Source organism: Pseudochaenichthys georgianus, chromosome 14 (assembly GCF_902827115.2).
Source record: "Pseudochaenichthys georgianus chromosome 14, fPseGeo1.2, whole genome shotgun sequence".
NCBI lineage: Eukaryota > Metazoa > Chordata > Actinopteri > Perciformes > Channichthyidae > Pseudochaenichthys > Pseudochaenichthys georgianus.
Genome location: NC_047516.1, coordinates 12470098 through 12494561, shown reverse-complemented (window position 1 = coordinate 12494561; position 24464 = coordinate 12470098). Strand labels below are relative to the sequence as shown.

Below are 24464 nucleotides of genomic sequence, written 5' to 3'. Positions count from 1 at the left end.
AGCTCATCATTTAAAAAAGACACCGCGATTCAAGCACACTCCAAAGCTGAACCTCTGAAGAATTGCACATTACTTCCGATTAAAAAAAGTGCCAGTAGCTGTCATTTAAATGTTCTTTATGCTTATTCGTTTAACATAGGAACACAAATCTATAAAAAAAAGACTTTGCTAGAACTCGCAATATGTTTTACAACTTATATGTATGCTCTGTGTCAATATGTTCTTTTTTAATTGCTTAATCCATCACAAAAGTGATGTTTTTTCTATCTACAATAGACATGCTTGCTGAAATAATACAAAAAATGGTCATTGCAGTTTTAGTTTGAACATAACACTATCTGCTGTGCACATGCATTCTCAAACAAGCTATAAATACATTAATTGAATTAAGCTGTTCATCCCCACAATTATAATCTTGCCCAGCACTAGTGCACAAACCTGCGGTCCCTTTGAAAACGATACATAACCACAAACAAAACAACATACGGGTTAGTTTCAGCCTATTTGTCCTTAATTATTAATGGGCAGTGTGTTGAGGTGGGGATAAGCAAAAAAGACAAAGGTTATGACTCAGTTCTCAAGGGGATTGGTTGCACTTGAGGAAGCGCAGAAGGAGCATTAACAGCATCCTGCCGCATGGCCTGGTCAAGCTGGGCTGTGCTGTGTCGGTGTTAGCAAAAACTAAATAAAAGAACAACAAAGAAACAACACAGTGGCATTGGCAACTTTAACTGGCTGAAATTAGACAACCTCTCATCGAAGGCAGACGGCGGAAACATTCATTAGAGGAGGATGCCCTTGTTATCTAGCCTAAGTTAAATATGTATTGGTTGTAGACTCATGTCTTTGCTGGAAATCCAACTGATAATATTATTCCCCCGAGTAAAATATCTGAGGACCACTATGTGAAAAATATAATCTTGTCTTGTGTGTTAGGTTACATTTAGACCTTTGACTGCTCCCACTCTACACATTTTATAGGTGTTTAAAGATTAGCATGTGTTAATGTTCTGAATGGACCTCCAAATCTAAATTTGACTCAGCACAGAGCAGGGGGTTGTCTGTTTCAGTCTGTTAAGGCTCTGCTGACTCTGTAGGAAGCGTCAGGTTGAGAAGCCCAACAAACACACAGGTATAGATTTACTGGCAGGAGAAGGGAAAAGACCGGAAGCTTTTGCAGCGGCTGCTGGGTCACTGTGGTTACAACAACAACAACAACAACAACAAAGAGTGAGACAGGACAGAGGGAGCCAGAATGAGTCCACACTGGACCTGTACTATAACATTCCTCTGGATGCTTATTTTCATTTTAAAAATGGAATAAGTACGTCTGGCTGGCTGCCTCCGCACTGTGCACTGCAGAGCGCCCCTTTTAATGTCATGTATGTACAGTTAGAATGCCGGTAGATACAGAGGGAATAGAGAGAGGCGTATCTGCTGTGGAACAGACAGAAAAGGCAGTGAGGTGCTCGGGGCTCAAAGAGGCAACATGCAGCAGACACATGCAGTCAGACACAGGCAATATACCTTTGAGGAAAAGAGCCGGAGGAGCTTTTGTCCAGACAGGATACAAAGAATATGTGAAATTGAAAGAGAGAAAACAAAGAAGTCATGTAAACAGAGGACACAAAAAACATAAACCATAAAATGAGAAATATACACAGGATAATGTGTGAAACTTACAATCACTCTATTGTCTAAATCAATAATGAAAAGAGAATACATATACAGTAGAACATGTTACAATTAGACATAGGAGGAGATGCATGGTGGGAAACATGTATCTCACATGATTATGCCAGCATTACCTTCGGATAAATAATACAGATACAAAACTATAATACAGTGTTCAAATACTCCTTGTGCTTGTGACATCATTACGTTTAAATTCGCCTTACATAGCAGCTCGTTGACAAATTTGGTTTGTGACAGGCGTTGTGGTAATATATGCTGGTAATATAAGAACATTAAAAAAAATCAAATCACATGGCTTAACAGAACAAAGAGAAACATTTCATGTATTTACATTTCCTCGATGACCTGTTCTTTCGAATGCACTTTAACAATTCATGAACAAAATAATTGCACTAAAAGAGCTCCTTCTTATAGCATACTTCCTCCTTACTGCATTTAGACCTACTTGTAAAAGCGCCTCTGAGATGGCAGACTGGCAAACACCTTCCACTTCATTACTCATTCATTCGTCCATTGGACAGTTTCACCATGTGCACATCCTTAGTTGCAGAGGCTGAAACTAGAGTGCTCCACTTTCCCCAACATTCCAGTTCAATACTGCGGTTTACCCGAGCACATCATACTTAGAGGTTTAATTTGATATCTTCCAAGTCCTTAGAAAAGTCATAACTTCAAAAAGAGATTTTAGTAATCCTAAACATTTTCTGACTTAAAACACTAAACTTTGTGCCATTAAGTAGACCTCAAGAAGTAGACTTAAAACAATTGTCATGCAGACATTCATATGTAGAAACATAAGCCACCTCTAGCTGATTAGGGACAACTGCTGGTCTTGCTGTTGAGGGTTAGCGTTCTCAGCTCATATGGCGAGGGATCATGGCTCTCCAACATAGCTGCCATGATCTCTTGAGGGATTTAAAAGCTCACTTGACTACTACTCTCCTGTCACGTGACATTGGTCTAAATTACAACTGTAATTGATATCTGGTGGATCAGGAAAAGGATGGAGCTGCACGCCTCGCTCATTGAGTAATTTGTGGGCTGGCCCCTTGGGAAAATGCTCCCTTAGGAAATCAGTGTTTCTCTTTTTCCCGAAGGCTTAATCCCTGTGCTGCTTTAAAGTGTGTGGGGGGGGGGTGGACAGATGCAGGACTTGACTTTTCACCTAAATAAAGGATACTGCTGTAAACACTGCAAATATATAATACACAGGATTAACCCCAAAACATGGTAAATACATTAAAATCACTTGTCTGTAGCTACATTGGGAAATTGAGCAATGTTTCTGTCACACTGAAACCTAAAGAAAAAAAATCCTCACTTTAATTACTTTTAGAAATAAACTCACCGGGTTTCTCTTCTTCCTGTCCTTTTTGGCGCTCTGCTTCCTGTTGCTGACAAAGTAGTGCAGCGTGCCATACTCTATAAGTGCGGCGAAGACGAAAATAAAGCAGACTGACACAAACAGGTCCATGGCGGTCACATAGGAAACTTTCGGAAGGGATTTCCTGGCTATGGTACTCAGCGTGGTCATGGTCAGCACCGTGGTGATGCCTGATAATGAGATTGAAGACAAGAGAGACAAATTAAATCAGCTCTGAATCAAGAAACATTAGAAATGCATGAATGAATGACACTGTACTCTTTTTGCACTGCTACATAGATCGCAATGGTTTGTCATATTCACAAGTTGCTTTCCTTTTTCTTATATAACAGTGAATGCAGTGCTTTATTTGATTGTGTCTAATCTGTAAACAGAAGCCTGATATATTTTGTATATTATAATGTCAAAAAATGCAATACAATTACATAATATACATAACATTTATACACGCATTTTACATACGCTCTTAAATCGGTCATGATGTTTTAATTGTTTTTAAAGATATGATTGAATAAATGTCACAATAAGGATATTCTCCTCAAAATAGTGTCATAAAGGAAGTAATCTGAAACTGGGAATAGATGTTTTTTAATATTTTGCATTGATTGCATCCTTTTTTGTTCAGTGTGTTAATACATTTTATAATTCATTCATCAATGTTCTCATACATTTTTCAGCCCAAAACCCCCTTAATGTTTTAGTGTAGAAGGTACATTTTACATTTTGGAAAATATAACAATTGCTGAATTAGAATTACAGCCTCATTCAAATTGAACTGAGTTGCATATGTGAAACTCCATGTGATGAAAGCTGTCAGATCTAAGATTAATTATAAAAAGTCATGCTAGAGGTTATCAACCAACTGATTATAACTATATATATTATAAATATATATATATAAATAAATAAAAGAGGATAAATGTTGGCTTTTGAACTGAAAGCTGTTGCTGTTGTTGCTCCATGCGGATGGAGTGAGCAGCTGTTTTTACTGTCCCTATGATCCACATACTTTACTGGTTTAGCTGCCATTGATCACCACCCTGACATACAACAATTCTTTATCCACCATCTGGTTACGCTCTCCCATTTTACCCGCTCTATTAGTCTCTAATGATGATGTAGTTCTAGGCTGGGTTATGGCACATGACTAGTAAATGCGTTTATAAGTAAGCTGATACACCAGACTGGAGACAGCACACAAACACACAAGACGAACAACAGCAAACAAGCATTAACAACGCAGCCTCTTTCCTTTTTAAATCGACCATACTTGATGATTTATGTCTAAAACACAGAGTGAAAGACATCAGTGTGCGTCATGATTAACATTGCAGTATTATGAGTGAATTGATATATTTCTGGTTGGCATTGAAGGATTAAGAAGTATGTCATCTGCATTAATCCGTTCCTAACCACCTGGCTTCCTGTACCTCCGACTTCATCTTTCAAAGGAAATTAAGATTTGTGACTCTTGGTACAATTTTAGCAATGATTTGATGTTGTTATTATTTCAGCCGGAAATCATGTCAGGAGCTGCATAGCAGGAGGAACAAAAAACAACCTATTTTGAGATGGATTAATGCTGGGCAAAGTGAGGATCATAGTGGGATAGAATATGGGCTTCTGCCTGCAGTGATTGCTTTACATTCAGTTATGCTCGCTAATGATCACATCACATTGACTTGAGGTCAGGGTTTAGAGCCTTAGGGGGCCGGAAGATAAGCTGACTAAGGAATATGTATGTTACTGCACCATGAGTGAACTTCTGAGGATGTCCACTGGATGCCAAGGGCAAGTTCAAAGCTGACAAATATCCTTCAAATCCTCAGTCTTGCCCACGTTTTCATTCAGTGTCCACTTATTGCATTCAGTGAAGAGGCCACCGACATCATTATTGTGCTGAGGCTGCATCTCTGCAACTTCCCTGCTGTACTGCATAATTAATGCCTCATTAGGGCATGCATGAAAACATATGTGCCAGGATAGGCTCTTCTAATCAAGATGGACTAGATTCCTAAGCAGCTGCCCTGTCTCAGAGGGGGTAGAGAGGAGGAAGATGAAGGGACGGCAAAACGAAAGGAGAGATCAGCAGGAAGCAGAAAACTTAAGCCGACTTATTTTGTGTAGTTTGGTGGTGTATGACCGCCACAGGGTGCTAGTTGTGTTTCTCAGCAGAGAGTAATCAGGGCTAGGCTGCCTAATGAACCTCAATGCAGCATAAGTGCGTTCGGGAAATGTAAAATTCTGTTTTAAAATGTGTTCCGCTAACTGACTTTTACATGATTCCAGCATGTACAACACATGGTCGACAGCTTGCAACAAAACAGGTTTACTTTATATTTACCCAATGATGTCCTGGCAGGTACTGCGTCCTTGTTGATCCAGAATGAGACCCATGAGAGGACAACAATGAGGGTGCATGGGATGTAGGTCTGAATGGTGAAGTATCCCATTCTTCTGCTCAGGTCAAAGAAAACGGTCAGCACCACATAGTCACCTGGAGAGAGAGAAATAACAGGAGAGAACATTGATAAATTAAGGGCATGTGTGACCAAACATAAGGGATAGAAGGTTTAAATGCAGGATATACATACACTGCATCGTACTTAGCCGTGAGTATTAATGTTCACAGTCCATAGTAGAAAATACAAATTATCAAACATGTAATGCACTGAGAAAGTCAGTGGCACATTCACTTCCTGAAACGAAAACAATTCTGTCAACACAGAAACACAGAGCTAAGCTAAAACAAACTGCTAAGTGATGGGCTGATCAATGCGTAATGTTGTGTAACCAAAAACTCCACAGCATGTTTGCCCAAGGCAACTGGAGATCTTAAATGAAACAGAGTGTTTCAGAGAGCCAGAGCAGGACTTGCTTGAACACACACACACACACACACACACACACACACACACACACACACACACACACACACACACACACACACACACACACACACACACACACACACACACACACACACACACACACACACACACACACACGTCTCCTGCCAGTAGTTAACTTGAGCATGAACACTAGCATCCAGCTGATGATGAGCCCTCCCTGGGCTTGGCTGTCTGACCCCAGCAGATGTTCGGTGTTAGGAGGTTGAGGTTAGCTGAGTCCAGATAGCCCTAACCCTGACAATACGGATCATTCAGCCTGCCTGTTTAAAATGCATTCTAATCATGAATGCGTGCACCTTCTTGTGCCACATGCAGACACAGTGTGCTTTCAAAACACTTGCAAGGAGAGGGAAATAAACAAGAACCAAACAGGAGGATTGACATGTACAAGAACAAACGCACAATTCCAGTCCTGACAGCTTGACAATGCAGACAAGCCTGCCAATAGTTACTGTCCTCTAAAGTGGTGTGCCCATGTACCTGCCTGTCTGTTTCCCTTTAATGGCAGCGCACTGCTGGCCTCCAGCTAAGTCAGTTGTCTGCTAATTGATTAACATCAGACTGTTAACAGTGTCGGAAACCTCCGCTGGCCTCTCAGTGTGGCACGTAACCTGCAGGGGGAAAACCTACTCTTGCATGTATTGGATGTGTGTGTGTGTGTGTGTGTGTGTGTGTGTGTGTGTGTGTGTGTGTGTGTGTGTGTGTGTGTGTGTGTGTGTGTGTGTGTGTGTGTGTGTGTGTGTGTGTGTGTGTGTGTGTGTGTGTGTGTGTGTGTGTGTGTGTGTGTGTGTGTGTGTGTGTGTGTGTGTGTGTGTGTGTGTGTGTGTATAGGCACCCACCACATAAGGAGTAGTCACTGCAGCTGTGGATTCAACAGCTGGCTAATAATCGTCCTCATGCGCACAACACATACTGCCGTTTATTGAAAAACAGCCAACATTTGTGTGTTTTTGTGTTAATCAGCGACAGAGAGGGAAAGAGATGAGACTGTCAGTGTGTATTATGTCTTTGAACATGTTCACTCCGTGTGTGTGTGTGTGAGCGAGTTCTCGTAGTGTCTGGAGAAGGACGAAGTATTTGTGATTCATCCGACCCAGCACCTCTGTTCACCCACCCATGCATAGCATCATTAAATAAAGTGCAATAACCACAGCAGCAGAACCATAACTGTTCATATCGCCATGTGTGTTTTCTGCTGATGCAGGCAGGTGCATAGTGAATTACAGTGTGCCGCCTTGGTTTGTACGAGTACGGAAAACACAAGCATGCTTCTCTCAGGGATCTCGCAGCCCACTATTTTGTTTTTATTAACATTACATTAGTGAGGGCCCAAAACTGAGACCCCTGACAGCTGAGAAACTGCCTGTTAATACACTTATTCCAGCTCGGTCAGCAGCACAAAGCCTTCTTCACATTTCCTCAAACCCTTAATGGTAATGGTTCCACCACAGGGGTGAGGTCGGATGGTGAAACACCCTCCTGCCGTACGCCTCTCTCAGTCCATTCTCTAGTTTCATTACAGGCCACAGCCCCTGCCAGGAAGACTCTTTGAGGATGTGTTATCGACCTCTGCCCTCCTGTCTGGCAGGCTGATGTATCTGCTTTGGCCCTGCCATTAGGAATCTGTAACGTATCAGTTTGTTAATGACTTCCTGATTACACTAAAACAAAATGGTTTCCAGTTCCCTTCCTGGTTTAACCGTGTGGTTGGGATATCACAACATAACTGCACGGGGGAGCAGGTTGGTAAATGATCCAGACAAGTAGTCCCACAACAATTAGTGTGAACATGTTACATTACAGTTTGTTTGCATGGTTATTTTTAGAAGATTGCCTGCTGGAGTGAATTTTTAAATCAATTTCTGATTGTGTTTTCGGCCACATTTTACATTATTCTAATGGAACATAATAAAAAGGTATACAATCCTGGTGAAAACTGACGCAGTCTTTGTTTCAGGGTGTAGCAGTATGTGCTCATTGCCACTGCTAAGAGATATGTTAATACCCTTCACATAGGAGCTTCAAATATTAATACAATTTATAAAAGCACATTATGGAGCTAGCAACTCTGAACAATATATACTGTTTCCTGTTAAATAAGAGTTGAACAAATACAAGTTGAATCTGATTGTTATTGCTTCAAACTTAACTTCTCTTGATATGTGTACATTTTGTTCAAGTAGCACTTTGTGTGGGTGTGTGTGTGTGTGTGTGTGTGTGTGTGTGTGTGTGTGTGTGTGTGTGTGTGTGTGTGTGTGTGTGTGTGTGTGTGTGTGTGTGTGTGTGTGTGTGTGTGTGTGTGTGTGTGTGTGTGTGTGTGTGTGTGCGTGTGTCAGTCGGTGTGTTGAAAGGTCACTGTTTATTTCTCATAGGACTGCAGCTGGAATACCAAAGCATCCACGCCTTCGTGCCAGCTTTCCTCCTGATGGGAGGCCTCAAACTAACCTCAGATAGAACTCCCCATCTGTCAACGCCAGCAGATGAGGGCGTGTTCGCAAGAGTGGTCACACATCTTCACAAGGTCTATATAAAGCTCTCTCTACAAACAACGTTAGCTCTGAACTGAAATGTACCTTGCTGTTTGTGGATGAACGAGGATTATAAAGAAGCTTTCATACATGAGATGCTATGATCTTACTGTAGTTTGCTTCTATCCATCAATGCCCACATCTTCTGTAATCCTACAGACAGCTTCAGTCATTACTCCTTCAATTCTACAAGTTCATTTCTCTGTTAAGGCTTCTCATTCAGCGTCTTATCTAGGGTTTACCGGAACATTTCCGGTACATTTCCATGGGAAGTTAAGCTTGGGAATTTTCCATGGGAATAACCCTTGTGTGGTGTTCGGGTCCCAATTTGACCCAATTTCCATTTTCAATGAATACAAAAATATATAAGGATATTTTTGTTCAACCTGAAACTCAATGGCTGGGGCTTATTTATTGTGAAGGACATTTCCACTTATGAAAAAAACACACAGAAACACACACACACACACACACACACACACACACACACACACACACACACACACACACACACACACACACACACACACACACACTTGTATGCATAGAGAAGCTGTTTGATCCTGTTTTCCCTTGATCTTTACCCTTTGTAGTGTGTACACAAAACTATCCTAGAACATTATAAACATTTTAGATCTTCCAGAAATGTATAAACATTTTACATTTTCTTGCACTGTCCCCCCTCGCACCTGCATGCCGGAGGAGGGACTAAACAGAGACATAACCTCAGTGTAGTAACAGTGTAGTGCAGAACTACAATTATCTACCAGCAAAATGGCCAAAACATATTCTGCTCAGAGCCTTGGAGCTAATGATGGATGAGAGTGAGTGGAATGCATTAGAGGAACACGGTGAAGTGGAACAGGAAGACATTTCTGAAGATGAGGATAATGTGGAGGTAAACTCAGAATTTGACAGCAAAATGGAAAATGAACTTGACTCATAGCCAGCTGCTGGAAGACCCCCACAGCCTCAAAGGACTCCAAGACACAGACTACATGCAGCAACTGCAACAAGTACACCTGTGCTATACACACGAAGAAGTTCTGCACATCATGTGTTTCCTAAACGGACTTGCCCATTGACTCACATGATGTTCTGCAGCGTCACTTCATCAATATAGTTTTCGGATGTATTTTATGAATAGTGACTGTTAATTGTTTTTATTTGCTTTGTGTTTATATCTGTTCTATGTCATTTATATGGATGTTTCATTCTCTCTATATTTCACAGCCAAATACTTTTGGATGTGTGGTTATTGTGTTCCAATTGCTGCTAAATTGCTTTATTTCCTTCAGGGCTTTCATTATTATATGAGTAAAAATAATAAACATTAATGAAAAAATGATTCATTTACATTTGTCCTAGAAAAGCATGAACAACATGTAAACCTAGTTTTTATTACAATGTATTTTTTTTAACATAAATTACATTTTTATCACAAAAAACGATGGACACTTCCATTGTTAAATTTGATCTAGCAAAGGGTATTTTCAAAAACTAATCATATATTTCATTTATATTGTTGGGGAATGAGTTATAAGACAATATATATAAGGAATTGTGCATGTTGAATTTATTTCTGTATTTTTTTTAAACCCTGAAATATGTCCCGGGTCTATTTGACCCAAACATTACCAAAGGGTGCGAAATGTGAACATAACACAAGGGATAATGGGAATGTATGGGAACTAACTGGGAATTGAGTGTAATGTAATCGAATTGTATCATATCCAAGCATAAATATAAACATTTTGTTTTGTCATAAGAAAACATTCACAATAATTTGTTTTCATTGAAGAACAAAAACATGAATGTTGAGTTAAATACTACTTCTAGAAATGATCTGTGCATGTGATGGACAGTGCCTATAGGGGGTGTGGTCTCAATAGCCATGCAGTAAGCAGTGTGCTATGTGCATGTGATTGAGGATTGGCATGGATTGGCATGGATATTCAAGTGTACTTGAATGGCATCTGTTTGTTTTAGTCAGATAGATTATGCTAACATATACTTTCCCCAACTATATTTAAGTTCCATATGAAGAGCCAACCTTCAATTTAGAACATTCCCAGTTTATTCCCATAAATTCCCGTTTATTCCCATAAATTCCCGTTAATTCTCATGTAAATGTTCCATCTTTGAAAATTCCCGGAATTTTGTAAGCATAGTCTTATCTTTCTACTTTGTTATTAAAATTCCTAAATGCTCAAATTTCTCAAATCCTATCATTCTATCTCTATAATTACTTTCTATTCAATCTGCTTCTTTTGTGTTTATCATTTGTGAATAAAGAATGCTGATGACACCGGGGTGACACATCAACTATGCAGACAACAGCTCAAAACTAATGTTTGCATTAAGATATGGTTTGAAGTATTTTTATTAGGATCACATATTTCCTCTGCAAAAGCGATTTGCTACAAGCTGATGTAATCTACAAAAAGCAATACAAACTTGGCGGGGATGATCATTCATCACAAAACAGTGTTGCTTTGTTATTAAAAGCCGCAGAGACAACACACTCAAAATAATTACACAATAACACAGCAGTAAGACCCTTGTACTCTAGAGGAAATACACAACATTGTGTTTTTTTATTATTATTATTATTATTATAATGCAGACATTGTTATAACATTCTGTATTTGCCAGGAGAGTAATGAACCTGAGAGAACCAATGTTGATCCGATGGGGCTCTACATTATTGCACAATCGGCACAGGGGAGTTCATAGGAAGGAAATGGGCTAATTCAGGATTGCTGACCATGAAGAAAAAGAAAAAAACCTGTCACTTGGGAATATCATTCTGCTGGCGGCTAGGCTGTAAATTGGTGTGGATATGGATGGGCAGGAGAGACCTGAGGCACATGCTGGCCTTCCAATGAAGGGAAACGAAGCAAACACATTGCAGAGCGGCTGACAGCCTGTCTCACTGAGCTCCTCTCCTGTCAAGGGTCATCTATATCAGAGGTGACAGCAGATGTAATTGTGCATGTGTGTCTATGTGTCAAAGACAGAAGCTTTGCTATCGACCATGGTCATGCCATGGCTGGGCTTCCGTAGGGTCAATCATACTTACAGAGGATGTTAACTCACCACTTTCTGTGACACGACTAGGGGCAATATGCCACTATTTTTAATTTATTTTTTGTCTCCACAGGCTGCTGCAGCTATTCCAGCCTGTTGGCGGGTGGCAAGATGATGTCAGAGGAAAAAATGCTCAACATTGTCTCGGTGAGTAACTGTGGGAACAAAGCAGCATGATTAAACCACAGACAGGAGTCTGCCGAGTTTGATTGCCTTGTTGTTAATGTTCTGTTGAATGTGACTCAGAAAGATGATTATCCCTCTCTCGGACGCACTAATGGCTCTCAAATTATTGAGAGCAAGGCAGTTTACAGGATTTATGACAGGTTGGAAGAAACTGTTTTCCTTGCCATTATTTTAAGAGTTTAGTAGACTGTGGAAAAGTTAGAAAACCACGTTTCAAATTGAAAATTGAAAGAGTTAAAAGGTGCCACTTTATGGCCCAATTTCAATTGTAATTTACTGATGCCTAAATTGAAATGGCCCTAGAGAGGAAAAAGGTTCCCCACCCCTGGTTTAGACCATGGAACTGTCCAATTCCCGGTCCAGCTACGACTACCATCCAAAAAAAACACCATGCTTTGTGATGTAACATCCTATTTCAGGCCACAAACAATTCTTGTTTATTTCTTGTCCTCACCTAAGCTGTTTTACTTGTCAACAGAAGTTTCAAGACAACATCATTAGTGAGTTTATTTCCACCCCGTTGGATAATTAAAAAAACGAGGCAAACGCATTCACAAGCTTTTTCAGTCTGTTCCAGCTTACCTTGTCTAAACATTGCTTCATTATTTCTTATTGACACGCTGAGGAGAGATGCTATTCACACTGGTTACATAAGCTCCAAGTTCTAAGAATCCACTCTCACCATCTATTCTCGCCATGTTTAATATATCTCCTCTTTTTCAGACCCATTTTCTGTTCCAACTATTTTGGCTGGGTGAGAGGAGTCTCTGAACAGTCACGTCAATGATAACTTGACCTATTTTAGCTTATTTAACAAGTACAGATAAGTTGCCTACAATTAAGATGGAATGCAGCTCAGTAAAAGTTAGGAGAGGAGAATGTAGTGCAGTGTGTGATCATCACGAATGTCCTGATAAACACAGAAGACAAAAAGCTTTCGAGGGGCCTCTTGGTAGTTAATATGTTAAGATGAGCAATCGAAGGAGAAGGATGGACAATATTTGCAATGGTTTTCAGTATTGAAGGATGAACATGAATTTGTTTGGAATACAAAGAAGAAGTGCTAACTACTTAGCTTACATTATAATAATCACACTTTCTCAGTTGAAAAGCCAGTAGAGTTCCAAACAGATAATCAAAGGGCTAGAATGTCACGCGTTGGCTAACTATATATTGTTTTTTGTAATAACTGAGTATCTATCATTTGCCACCACAGTCTATCATGCTTGAAACACATCCTCACCTGCCTCTCACATGCACCTTTAAGAATCACAACAACAGTATATCAACTTTGTGATTGAATGCTGTGATGTTCAGAAACAGTTGAACTGTTAATCAGATAAATCATACAGTAACATCAACTTTGTCCAATTTCATTATAATGCTACTTTAATTAATCAGAAATGCTGTCAGATTAAAAAGGGAATGTACAATTCCAAGATAACTCTGGGGTGATTTTCCAGTCCTAATAGCATACTGTAATGGTCTTTACAATAGCAACAATGTCATTTAAATCTAAATGTGATAGATGAGCTCAGACAAACGCTATGAGCCAAGACAATCAGTCCCCACTTCTCTGCCATGGCTTAGTGCTATTAAAGATTATATTTTTGGACCTTAGTTTTTTAAGCTTTGAAATCAAATTAATCATATTCAACTAAAAGAATGAATTTCCGCAAACTACAGCACTGACATAGGCCTGTGCATATTCAGAGTATGTTTTATTTTAAACACCTCAATAATAACAAAGCTTTTCCAAAACAGCACTCTCAGAAAAACACAGCCATGTACACTTAAATAAATAAGCCTTATAAATAAATGTACTGCTTTTTTCTTAAATTCATTCATGCATGATACTAGATATCAAGCATGAATATTAACAATGCATCTTCAACTAATATTAGATTACATGAAATGCCTTTTCCAAATAGGCCTCAGATGTATTAGCGTAACATGCACACATAAAATGCTATTTTAAAAGCTTCTCAAGGTAACAACATGTGCCAAACAGAACATATAGTTATGGAATCTGCAAAGTTGTAATATCACAATAAAACATGTTTGTTAAGTGCTTGCTAATGTGAAAGGTGATGTGTTGTAAGTTGTCATTATGTTTAACGGGAAACAGCGTTTTTTATTGGATTACTAAAATTCATCCTCTTACAGTATGCCATAACACACCAGACAAAGGATGTTCCACAACTACTCTCTCCATTGTTCTTATGGCTAATTACTTTGAAACCTTGGGTTGCAGAATATTACGTAAGGCCAATAAGCTGAGTGAGAACAGTATCTGGGATCAAACTTTATTATAATTGATTGAGCACTGAGGAATTGGCCCAGCAACAATTACTGCTCCACTGAGTGGTATCAACTTTGAGCACATGTAGCCTCTAAACCAGCTCTGTACGTCTCAACAGAGTACCAAGAAGAGGCTGTTTATTTTGCAAGGGCATGCAGAAGCGTAAATGAAGAAGAAGATGGACCTTTATTAATCCCCCGAGGGGGAAATTCAGTTTGGGGAAATGCCTTTTTTATACAGGTACACACAGTACACACTTTTTACATCATGCACATACACACACAGCTTTATGCACGCATGCAGTTGAGAGGTCAGAGCGGAGGCAGCCAGTCTAGCCGGTGCCAGTGAGCATTTGGGGGTTCGGTGCCTTGCTCAAGGGCACTTCGGCAGTGGCCCAGGAGGTGAACTGGCCCCTCTCCAGAACCAGTCAACACTTTGTATTTTTTGGTCTGATCGGGACGTGAACCGGCAACCCTTCGGTCCAAAGCCCAATCCCCTACAGACTGAACCACTGCCGCCACGGCAAAATTATTGGCACTTTGATCAATAATACTGTATACTTTCTAAGAGCTACTAGTTCTGCTACTAGGCTTACTACATTGTTTTCAGTGGTGGAATGTATTTCTGAGCAATACTGAAGCACTTTGTGAGGCAGCTGTGATTAACCTCAGCATATTGGTCATGCTTCAAAAGAAGATGTGTTTTTTTTATTTGACTTATCCATTATTTCACAGCTATACTGTAGGTACTTGTGTGCATATATTTTATCTGCAAAATATATGATAAATTAGTAAAATAGTACAACTTGTTATGAATACACTTTCAACAGCTGCAACAGCAGAAGTCAAGGACACTAAACGTCTAGAAACTTCATGTCTTAACAGCTTTGACCCGTTTTCTGTTTCGCTATTGGCAAAACAACCTCTAATGTCATTATTCTCTCCCTTCGTTCTTTTTAAATCCATTGCAGATGTCCACCCCATGCCCTCCATCTTTGCCTACCAGCATCAAAACGGAAAAACAGGAAGCAACAACATCCTCACTTATTTACGTCCACTCCCTCCTTTTTCACTCTCTTGCAAATTAGATGACTTTCATTTTGTAGTCAATGTATTCCAGTGTCCTAGTTTAACGTCCTCAAGCTCATGTAGAAACTACAGTTGTGCTTCGGAAAGGTTTGCTGCCATTAAGGATGATGGAGAAATACTCACCATGAGGACCGTTCTAAGGTGTAACACGGCTGCAGGAGTGGAGAAACGACACTGAATATTATTGACTGTATTGGACTTAACCCTCACAGACAAAACACAGAGCACTGACAACACTAACCAGAAGGACACAAACAAATAGTTGCTTCTTATAAGCATGTAGGGCTGTACCCGAATATTCGTTCGTTGGAGTACTATATTCGTTTTATCCCCGTTTAATTTATTGAAATCTCCAATATCAACGTACGAGCTTGTGCCTCTTTGGGGGGTGCTAACACTTAACCATAAACGTTATCGTTTACTTTCTCCGTCTTTATATATAGATATTACTTTTCTCCGTTAATCTCCTTGTTTCCAAAGCAACAACAACTTCCTGTCAACAGCGCTAACTCTCCTTCAAAATAAAAGCATGTCCATAAATAGGAAGCCAAGCCAAATGACACTTAAGACATATACAACTGTAATGAAAGTAACAAACACAATGCGATATCCTTTTCAATTTCGAAGAACACAAATTGGGTTACATTAACAAATAACTATAAAACAACAATACTGTAGAATAATATACGTGTTGAAGCTACCGCTAACCCCCCCCCCCCCCCCACCCCCACCCCCCCCCCCCCCCCCCCCCCCCCCCCGCGCGGGCCGAATATTTGCTGCCGATTACTACCGAATATCCGGAGCCCGAAAAAAATGGTATTCGGGACAGCCCTAATAAGCAGGTGCTGTCTTATTTTCCCAAAGCAATCTATTTTCCTAAGGTCTATCACTATTCTCTGTTTCCAGGTTTTAATTACCAGCTTATTAGACTGCCGATGGGCGAAGGCAGAGAAAAAAGAGGAGAGAGGGAGAGAAAGCAGGGGGAAGGGGGTTGTGAAAAGTAGGACACAGGAATGCAAGGCTGCGAAATACAAAAAATCATCCCCCTTGCGAGAGTAAGGAGGGAAGAAAGGAGAATGGCTTGTAAAGAGTAGACACTTGTTAGTGTATAAGGTGGGTTAGGATGTGTGTGTGAGGAGGGGAGAGGGGATGGGGAGGAGTGTACATTGGTATTTAACTTCACAAAAGGAGGATTCTGGCTGAGTCAGAGCATTTTTCCTCCCACTCCTGCCCATCATAACTATCACCCAGAAGCAAAGAGGGAGAATGCGCAGAGAGCGAGAGAGAAGGGGGGATGCAGGGGGGGAGAGATTAGAGAGAGTAGCTATTATAGAAACAGAGTTGCACCATGGCTAATGGATTGTTTCAGCGCTTCTTAACCTTTTTCCTTCAGCAAAGATGGAGTGATCCTCATCTGAAAAAAAAACTGCATGGATTATTACTGTGATTAAATTACTGTTTTTATATACAGCACATAGTCATGGTAACTGTGTTGCACCTACAGTATTGCACACCTATTATTAATACTTTCCAAAAATAAAAGGGATTTTTTTATGATAAACACTTTCTTAAAATAAATAATTTCGAAGAATCAAATCAAGACGTATTGTATAATAAAACCGGGGGAAATATATTAGAACATTTTCCTACTTTCTTATTATTATGGAAATAGGTGCTACTCGTAGAGCAATTTCCCTTGACCTTTCACCAGTGTTGATGCATTGTTTCAGATACAGTTGTAGAGAGAAACAAATAAAAAATAATATATTGGCATTTTGGTTTTATTGCTTTTTGTCTCCCTCCATCTTTTTTTGATTAAACCAGACAGGTGGTGACAAGCACCATTGCCTCTGAAGCATCATGTTTCAAGGAACGTGATAACATTTTCTCTTTAATTTGCTTTGGATTCCTGCTATTGAACTCATCATTTGTGGCGTGCCTGTTACAACACCACAGCTGCTGGATTTCACAAACCTCCAGAAGCCAAGACAATATTGTCACATGTCTGCCCAGGGTACAGCCTTTTTGTTTGGCAATGATATTTCAACACAACCTCAAAGAAACCCAAATAACCATCACATACTCCAGACAGAAAACTAAAATATTATCCAAGGACAAAACGATTTTCTTCTACAAAAACCCCTATATAAGATAAATAGACCTCAAATTGTCAGAATGAAGGATGTAAGAGATTGTGTTGCATCAGGAATGCATTTACTGTAGTAGTGTGTGAGAGTGTATTTTTGTAGCTGAGGATTATGGGATCCATTGGCAGAATGGAGCAACGATGCACTCTGCCATGCTAAAAGGGGAGTCCTTTGGCGTGTCAGCGAGTGACTGATCTTACACGAGTGTGTTTATATATACCGTGTGCATGGGCGTTCATGTGTTTGTTTGGCTGACTGTTTGCCTCTCGCTGGGCCACTTCCTTTCAACCACAATGCCTCAAGATTCGCCCCATCAAAGAATCATCTGCAAACTGTGGAGCTCCGTAATCGGGAGAGGGCCACTGATGTGTCCCTGGGCTTTCTCCACTCTAACTGAATCACACGGGCGGACGCACACAGACAACTGGGCTGCACGGCTTGGCTTTTGGAAGGTCACTCTAAGAATAGCATTCAATATATACAAAAATAAGACTTGGATCCAGTGGAGAGCACAACCTTAAATGTGCATGCAAGCAAATGGACAAATAGGAACATGCATTAATTCATGGGACCCGGGCGCACACCAAAGCACTCTGAATAATGTCTAACACACACATATATGTACCACAGGCTGATGCACATAGCGTACATTTGTGCTCACCGAAAAGGAAAGCAAATTAAGCACTTCACGTCCTGCTTAAACCATCCCATGATTCACTGCTGAGAAAAGTGAGGCTAATAGCAAAACCAGATAGATAGACCGTAAATAGCATTGATTCTCTTTATGCTTGAAAGGAAAGGCTTCTTGGCAAACCAAGCGATGGTCTTCTAAGCTAATTTGTTCCTCTAATGTGCTGGGAAGATGGTACACGCCCTCGGAGAGATCCCTGTATTTGATAGTTCATGGAAATGCATCACACTTAATCACCAGTTTCTTGATAAAACAAATGAGTCATTTGTCCTGGTTTTCTTTTCACAATCTATCTTATTTGACATCCTCTCTATCAATCAAACACTTGCACCACGTATCCACTAATGTAACCACAAAGCTGTTGTTGGATGCACATTCATGGCTATTGATTTTGACAAACTCTGAAAGTGTTTTGGTACATTTGAGTAAATACCTTTATCAACCAATAATAGAGTCAAAGCTATAGACAGAAAAATGGTAGTTCATATGTTGCTGCTCATAAAATATGTTCCATGTCATTTAGCTGACACTCCAGTCAAAACCACTTACATTTAGTTCAGTACCATATACTGTACATGCCTACGGATGCAATTTGAGGTATTTTGCTAGGGGCTGGGGATTGAACCACTGACCCGCTGATTGGTAGACGCCCATTTACTACCTAAGCCGGAGCTGTCCCAAATATAATAACCCCAATTACATTTATATAAATCCCCAACATATAGCCTCAAATGCAGTAGGTCAACACATTTCACTCTTGTAGACTAGTAAAATGTATTGTTTTATTTTATTTCCCTTTTGAAGGACCAAAAAAGCGCCATAACCATCATCCCTTTCCATGTTGGTCCCTTCTATAATCCCTATTTATGATTGGTCCGCTCCTCCTCTCCCCTGCTTTGTCGCCTCTCTGTCCTTGTCTGCACTCTGATGCTCATCCCTGAACTCCAGCCTGGCAGATGGATGAGAACACAGCTCCCAGCTTTAAGCATAGCCAATTCACTTAGGTGTAAACTTTGAGGTTAGCTTAACAGCAATGTTAGCTGTCTACCTAGTGCTTTGGCCTACCTTCAAAATCTTCTTTATGTCTTTTAGCTTCTCTCTATTCTATCCACTAGCATCCTTTCAAGGAGTCCTTGCTTGTCACAAGCATCAGTGAATATTTTGTTATTGGCCTAAAATAGTGTGCGTGCATGCAAATGTGTGTGCCTCTGTGTTTGTAAATGCAGGTATGAGCTTCCAGGCAGTACAGCTCTGATGTGAAGTGACATGTTGAGAGACCAAGCCCCTTGGACACTGGCTCAGAGAGGGAGGAGAATCAAAATAAAAACAGACATATCCTTTATAAAAAGCTACAGCACAACTGGATAAGAGCAGCAGATGGCGTGTCACAACACTGGCCTCCTTTCACTACGATGTCACTCAATCCTTCTTTAATCATGCATAACTTGTTATTATAAAAAAAGATACTCAGAGTATACAGATTCATTAAAGCTGGAATCCTGTGACAAGCTGAGCCCACAGAGACTAGCCTGTCTCCTAGAATGAGAGGACATCTCTTCCTCTGACTATTGCCTGGTCTTCATTGTCTGGATTTGGTCAATTCACCTGTCTGCTCAGCTTACCATTATGTGTCACTCTCTTGCCTCACCTGACCTATTTGTACTCAGTTGTAATTGAGGGTAATTCAGCAGAGTCCCTGAACTGGAATACTGTGAAAAGGTTTTATTTCCAAAGAATAACTATACCATATTAAACCTTTCAGGCAGGACAGAAACCCTTTAACCGGCAGGGATGCAGGGACTTGATGGTGACCAACACAGTGTGTTATAAAACAGAAGATGATGGAATGCAAATTTGAGTCCAAGGTCTTCACTGTAGGTCAATGTACCAACAACAACACAAATCCCTGTGATTATTCTTCTTATCAAACATATTAGAATGCTATGTTTAACAATATTGCTTTACACAACAAGATTAAAGCAATAGTGTCAATATACGTTTAAAAACATCTAAATCACCAGTACCTATTTACTCTCAAAATGTACAAAAGCTGCAGATTATAGCTATACCATAGGGAATATTTCTACATCTCGAACAAACCTTTAGGAGGCCTACCCACGCATGGCGAGAACATGAGATGACTGGGTAATTATAGGGCCCTAACTAACTGTTTTTTGAGACAGATGTTTGTGTTGTGAATCTTGAAGCAGGTCAGACACCCAAACTGACTGCAAAATGAGACAAGAGGTCTCTTAGCCACAGCCAAGGTTCTCTGCTCTGACAACAGAGCAGATGGCTGCTTGTGGAAAACCAGATCAGAGAGAGTCAGAGGGACGCTGCACATTCTCCACTCCGCTCATCCTCCTACGCAGATTGCCGTTCATGTTGCCACTAGACATATGTTTAGATTTGAACAGAAAGGTAACTTACTTAGAAGTTTTTTAACATATTAATCAATCACTTGCACCACTCATTTTGTCTTAAAAACGTGGTTATACTGTACACACCACAACATGCCTCTGTGTATGTGTGTCTGTTAGCATGATGTTGCAGTGACACTGTTGAACTGTGGTGGAGAACAGAACAAGTGGGTGAATTCAGTTATTCCCATACACTACTCTGTGTGGTAGTGCATACAAGTGGATTTTTTACACATGTCTGATTGAGCTTTTTTGTAAACTTATTTTATGGTATCGTGTTTCCAAATGAGCACAATAATGTAACACTAGTTCTTCATGGTGCTCTCTTGCAACTTGTTTCGATGCTGTTAGATTGGATACATCATAATGGAGTTGAGTCTTGGCTTGCCTGAAAAAAAAAACTGTTAAGATAAATGTAGTTGGTTCAGGAAATGGAGGGAATAATACATTTGTGGCACACTTCTTAAATAACATGATTTTACATGTGGTTGGCTATGGGTAAGATATTTTGTAAAGTTATTTTTTACTATGTTGAGTTTAAGTTATCTGATTGTGAATCCAAACCTCTGCGCTGTGTAAAATTCTGAGAGATCCTAAGATGCAAATGATCACAATATTAATGCTACCGTATAAAACAATGACTTTACTTTCTGTAGCCTTCCAGCCTATCGTAGTATATTCTAAACAGATGGAGCACAGCCAAAAAGAATGCATTCCCCTGATGAATACTCACACAGCAGGACAGAGTAGGATAAATGTAATATTTCATCAAAAGAAGATCGAGTTGAATCTTAGAAAAAAAGATTCACATTGGCGATGCCTTCATAGGGAACTTGTAATCACCTCTAAAGCTGCACCTTTAGTTGAATACTTGCTGAAATGGTTATTTATTTCTGATCGATTAACAGTTTATATTCATGTGGGAATGTTTTACTTATACATAAAATATAATACACCCTTATTTAATTGTTTAACATAAGTTCTCCAGGATGCTGAGCTGATCCAATGAGAATAAACTCTCCTCGGGCTGAAGCACATTTTTGCTTGCAGGCTTTCTTTAAATCACACCAGAGACCAGCGTTAAGAATACATATAATTCCTTGCAGAATATTACATACATTACTTACCGACAGCTCATGAATATAAACATGGACAAACAAGCATATGCATGCAAACATAGAGGCTCTCCTCTCAAACATCAACACGGTATGGGGAAAGCAGCTGTTTTCCTCAAGCAAACATTCATATTCCTGCATCAATCTGAATGGAGTCTGGCTGGTAAACCATGAATATACTGTTGAATGTCAGTGAATTACTTCACATGTGGGATGGGATGAGTCTCTAGAAAAAACCTATTTTTTAAAATAAATATATATACAGTATATTGTATTTTTTCGGTACTGTATCTCCACTATTACGCTCTACCTAAGTTGGTTTAAACAATGACCGGCAATTGTAATTGTTTTCAATTGATTAATGATTGATAAACCTTCCAACAGGCATCTGCACCTGCCAATTTTGGAGTAGCAACCATACACTGTAGATCAGCTCATGTTTCGCTAAGAAAGAGTTGAATATGAATTGCTGGAGCAGTGAAACTAAGGAGGTTCACAGTCACCACACACTGACGTATGGTCCATAAAATGAATGCAATGAATGGAACGCCATCCGTGATGTATTGTTCTTACAATACATCACACTCTGCAAGCAGCATCTGTATGCCCATGGCACACAGGAGCTGATATATGAAGGAGGTGCATTTATGGACCCTTATGGATTTTACTTCAGGCAGTGTGAACTAAAAGTGGATAAAAACATCCTGAGTCTCTGTTTCTATAAAGTTTATGTTATAACCCCCTAGCAACAGATACGAACCAATAGCAGAATGGGAAATCTGATTCAGCGTGAAAGTTGAAGAGTCACCGGCATTCGTGGTTAGGCTGGATACAATTAATACCCCTCATATTTTCATTATGAGATTGCAACAATATCATCATATTATTGTGATGTTGAAGTCACGCTCGCGACTCCATCAGATTAAATCTATCATGCCCAACATGAATATTGTGTCGTGCAGCGCCTGTGGAATCCCTATTCTGCTGCAACATGTTCAAGAAATCACTTCTGTCACACACACGACATAATCAAATGACACCAATCTGGCAAATAACGTGAATATTCAGTCAGCCTTTACAAAGTGAGTAAGGAAGAATAGCAGCGACTTGGTTTAAAACAATTAAAGAAGTTTTCTTACCTGAGACAGTCCTGACAATCTCAGAAGTGTTCCTCAGCCCACAAAGGAGAACTGGTAGAGCCTCCAGAGCGAATGTCCCCAACCTCCACTGAGCTCCTCTTCCACTTGTACACAATCTCCTCCCTGGGGTAGCCATCTGAACAGATAAGAGCACAGTTACAGTGAGCTCTGTTCAAACAAGCACAGGAGTGGAGTTTGGAGCCAAAAAAACACACCACCTTTTCAACATGTATCTCTTTAAGGAAATATGTTGAGACTTGACCCCTTAAATAAGCACCGAGTGCTGGAAAGCCACATTTTAAGTGGGAGTAATCCATGCACAAACGCCAGCTAGCTTGCAAACAAACTGTTCCAGGAAAGAAACATTATATAACAACTTCTTACAATAAATGTAGTGATCAGTGGCTTGGGAAAAATCCAATATTGATCTACTTCTTTCCACAAGTTGGATTCCAGTAATCCTATCACCTCAAGAGGGAGTTCTCCAGTTGTTTGAATCACAATAACACTCTTGCTAGCCTTACCCTATTCACTTAGACGATGCAGATGCATTATCAACATTGAATTATATTGAATGAATTTCTTGTATCCACATTTGTATTAAATAGGTACAGTTATTTTCCTTTAAAAGTATGTTAATTTGAAACCGGGCTATCTGATGTAATGCTGTCTTCAGTGTAGTGATGATATGTGTACAGCTGATTGAAGAGTAGCTTGAATAATGCACATAAACTTCCCTCAGTTCGAACTTTAAATGGCTTTATTACTAAAGTGCTCTCAGACATCCAGTAATGAGGAGCAGCGATGGAGGGCTCTGGCCATTTGCCACATTACAGCCCGGCAGGCTGGCAGTATGCTTTCTGCTTGCAATGCATCCAGGACAAATGATTGATTCAGTGTACTGTTGGGAAGCCAGAACAACAATGCTCCTGCAGCTCAATGTCGTACATTCTAATTTGAAAGTGTTCGTCTTGTTGAATCAGTTGCTGTGATTAACATACTACTGAGAATGCAATTTTGAAAGAACCTAAAATGATATAGTGCATCGTGTGTGCCGATAACACATTCTCAGAAACCACTGCGGAAGAGTTTGAACTAGAAAAGCTACAATGTTTTGTAGCATTTTGGCACATGTTGAGAAAATTGCTGCAAACTGCTCCGCCTGCTGCCTCTGAGATTGAGCTCATGTAATGTACATCAAGCGATTTTCAAAGTTCTGAAAACATCCATGGCTTTCATCAAATTTAAATGAATGCTACTGTTCCATTTTTAGGCCTGCTACCCCCTCACTTCCTCTTTCTTGTTGCTCTGGAGCTATTTAGGAAGCGTTCTCTCCGGAGAGTACCCCATGGTGCATTTCTATGTAGATCTGAGTGGCCTCATTAGCATAACTTACCCACACCGTCTTCTAACATACAGGAACTGACTCATTTGTCACGTTGAACTGTATTGACAGAGTGCAGGAAATCAATCAGTACTTTGCCTCCGGTCATTTAGCAATAAGACATCTAATATGAGATCCCTTTACCAAATGCCAGTACATACAATAGAAGTATGAAATAGTTTGCCCAATGTTAGTATTTTTCTTCATATTGTGACACTTATGCACACACTGTACAGTACATCCATTCATTGTTTTTCATGCATATTAGGGCTGTCCCGAATACCATTTTTCGGGCTCCAGATATTCGGTAGTAATCAGCAGCAAATATTCGGCCCTCGCGGGGGGTCGACGTGGCTATCAATACCTCCCTCAGAATAATAACT

General features: G+C 40.0%; 1 protein-coding gene across 2 annotated transcripts in view; it reads right to left on the bottom strand.

The window, feature by feature from the left end:
* gabrg2 (gamma-aminobutyric acid type A receptor subunit gamma2) overlaps positions 1–24464 on the bottom strand; it is a 74757-nt gene that overhangs the window by 4456 nt on the left and 45837 nt on the right. For both annotated transcript variants that reach the window (XM_034099424.1, XM_034099425.2), the window contains exons 7-9: positions 5424–5576; positions 3044–3249; positions 1528–1551 (exon numbers count right to left, since the gene is read on the bottom strand). In XM_034099424.1, the coding sequence (XP_033955315.1) occupies positions 1528–1551; positions 3044–3249; positions 5424–5576 (383 nt within the window). The remainder of the gene's footprint in view (positions 1–1527; positions 1552–3043; positions 3250–5423; positions 5577–24464) is intronic.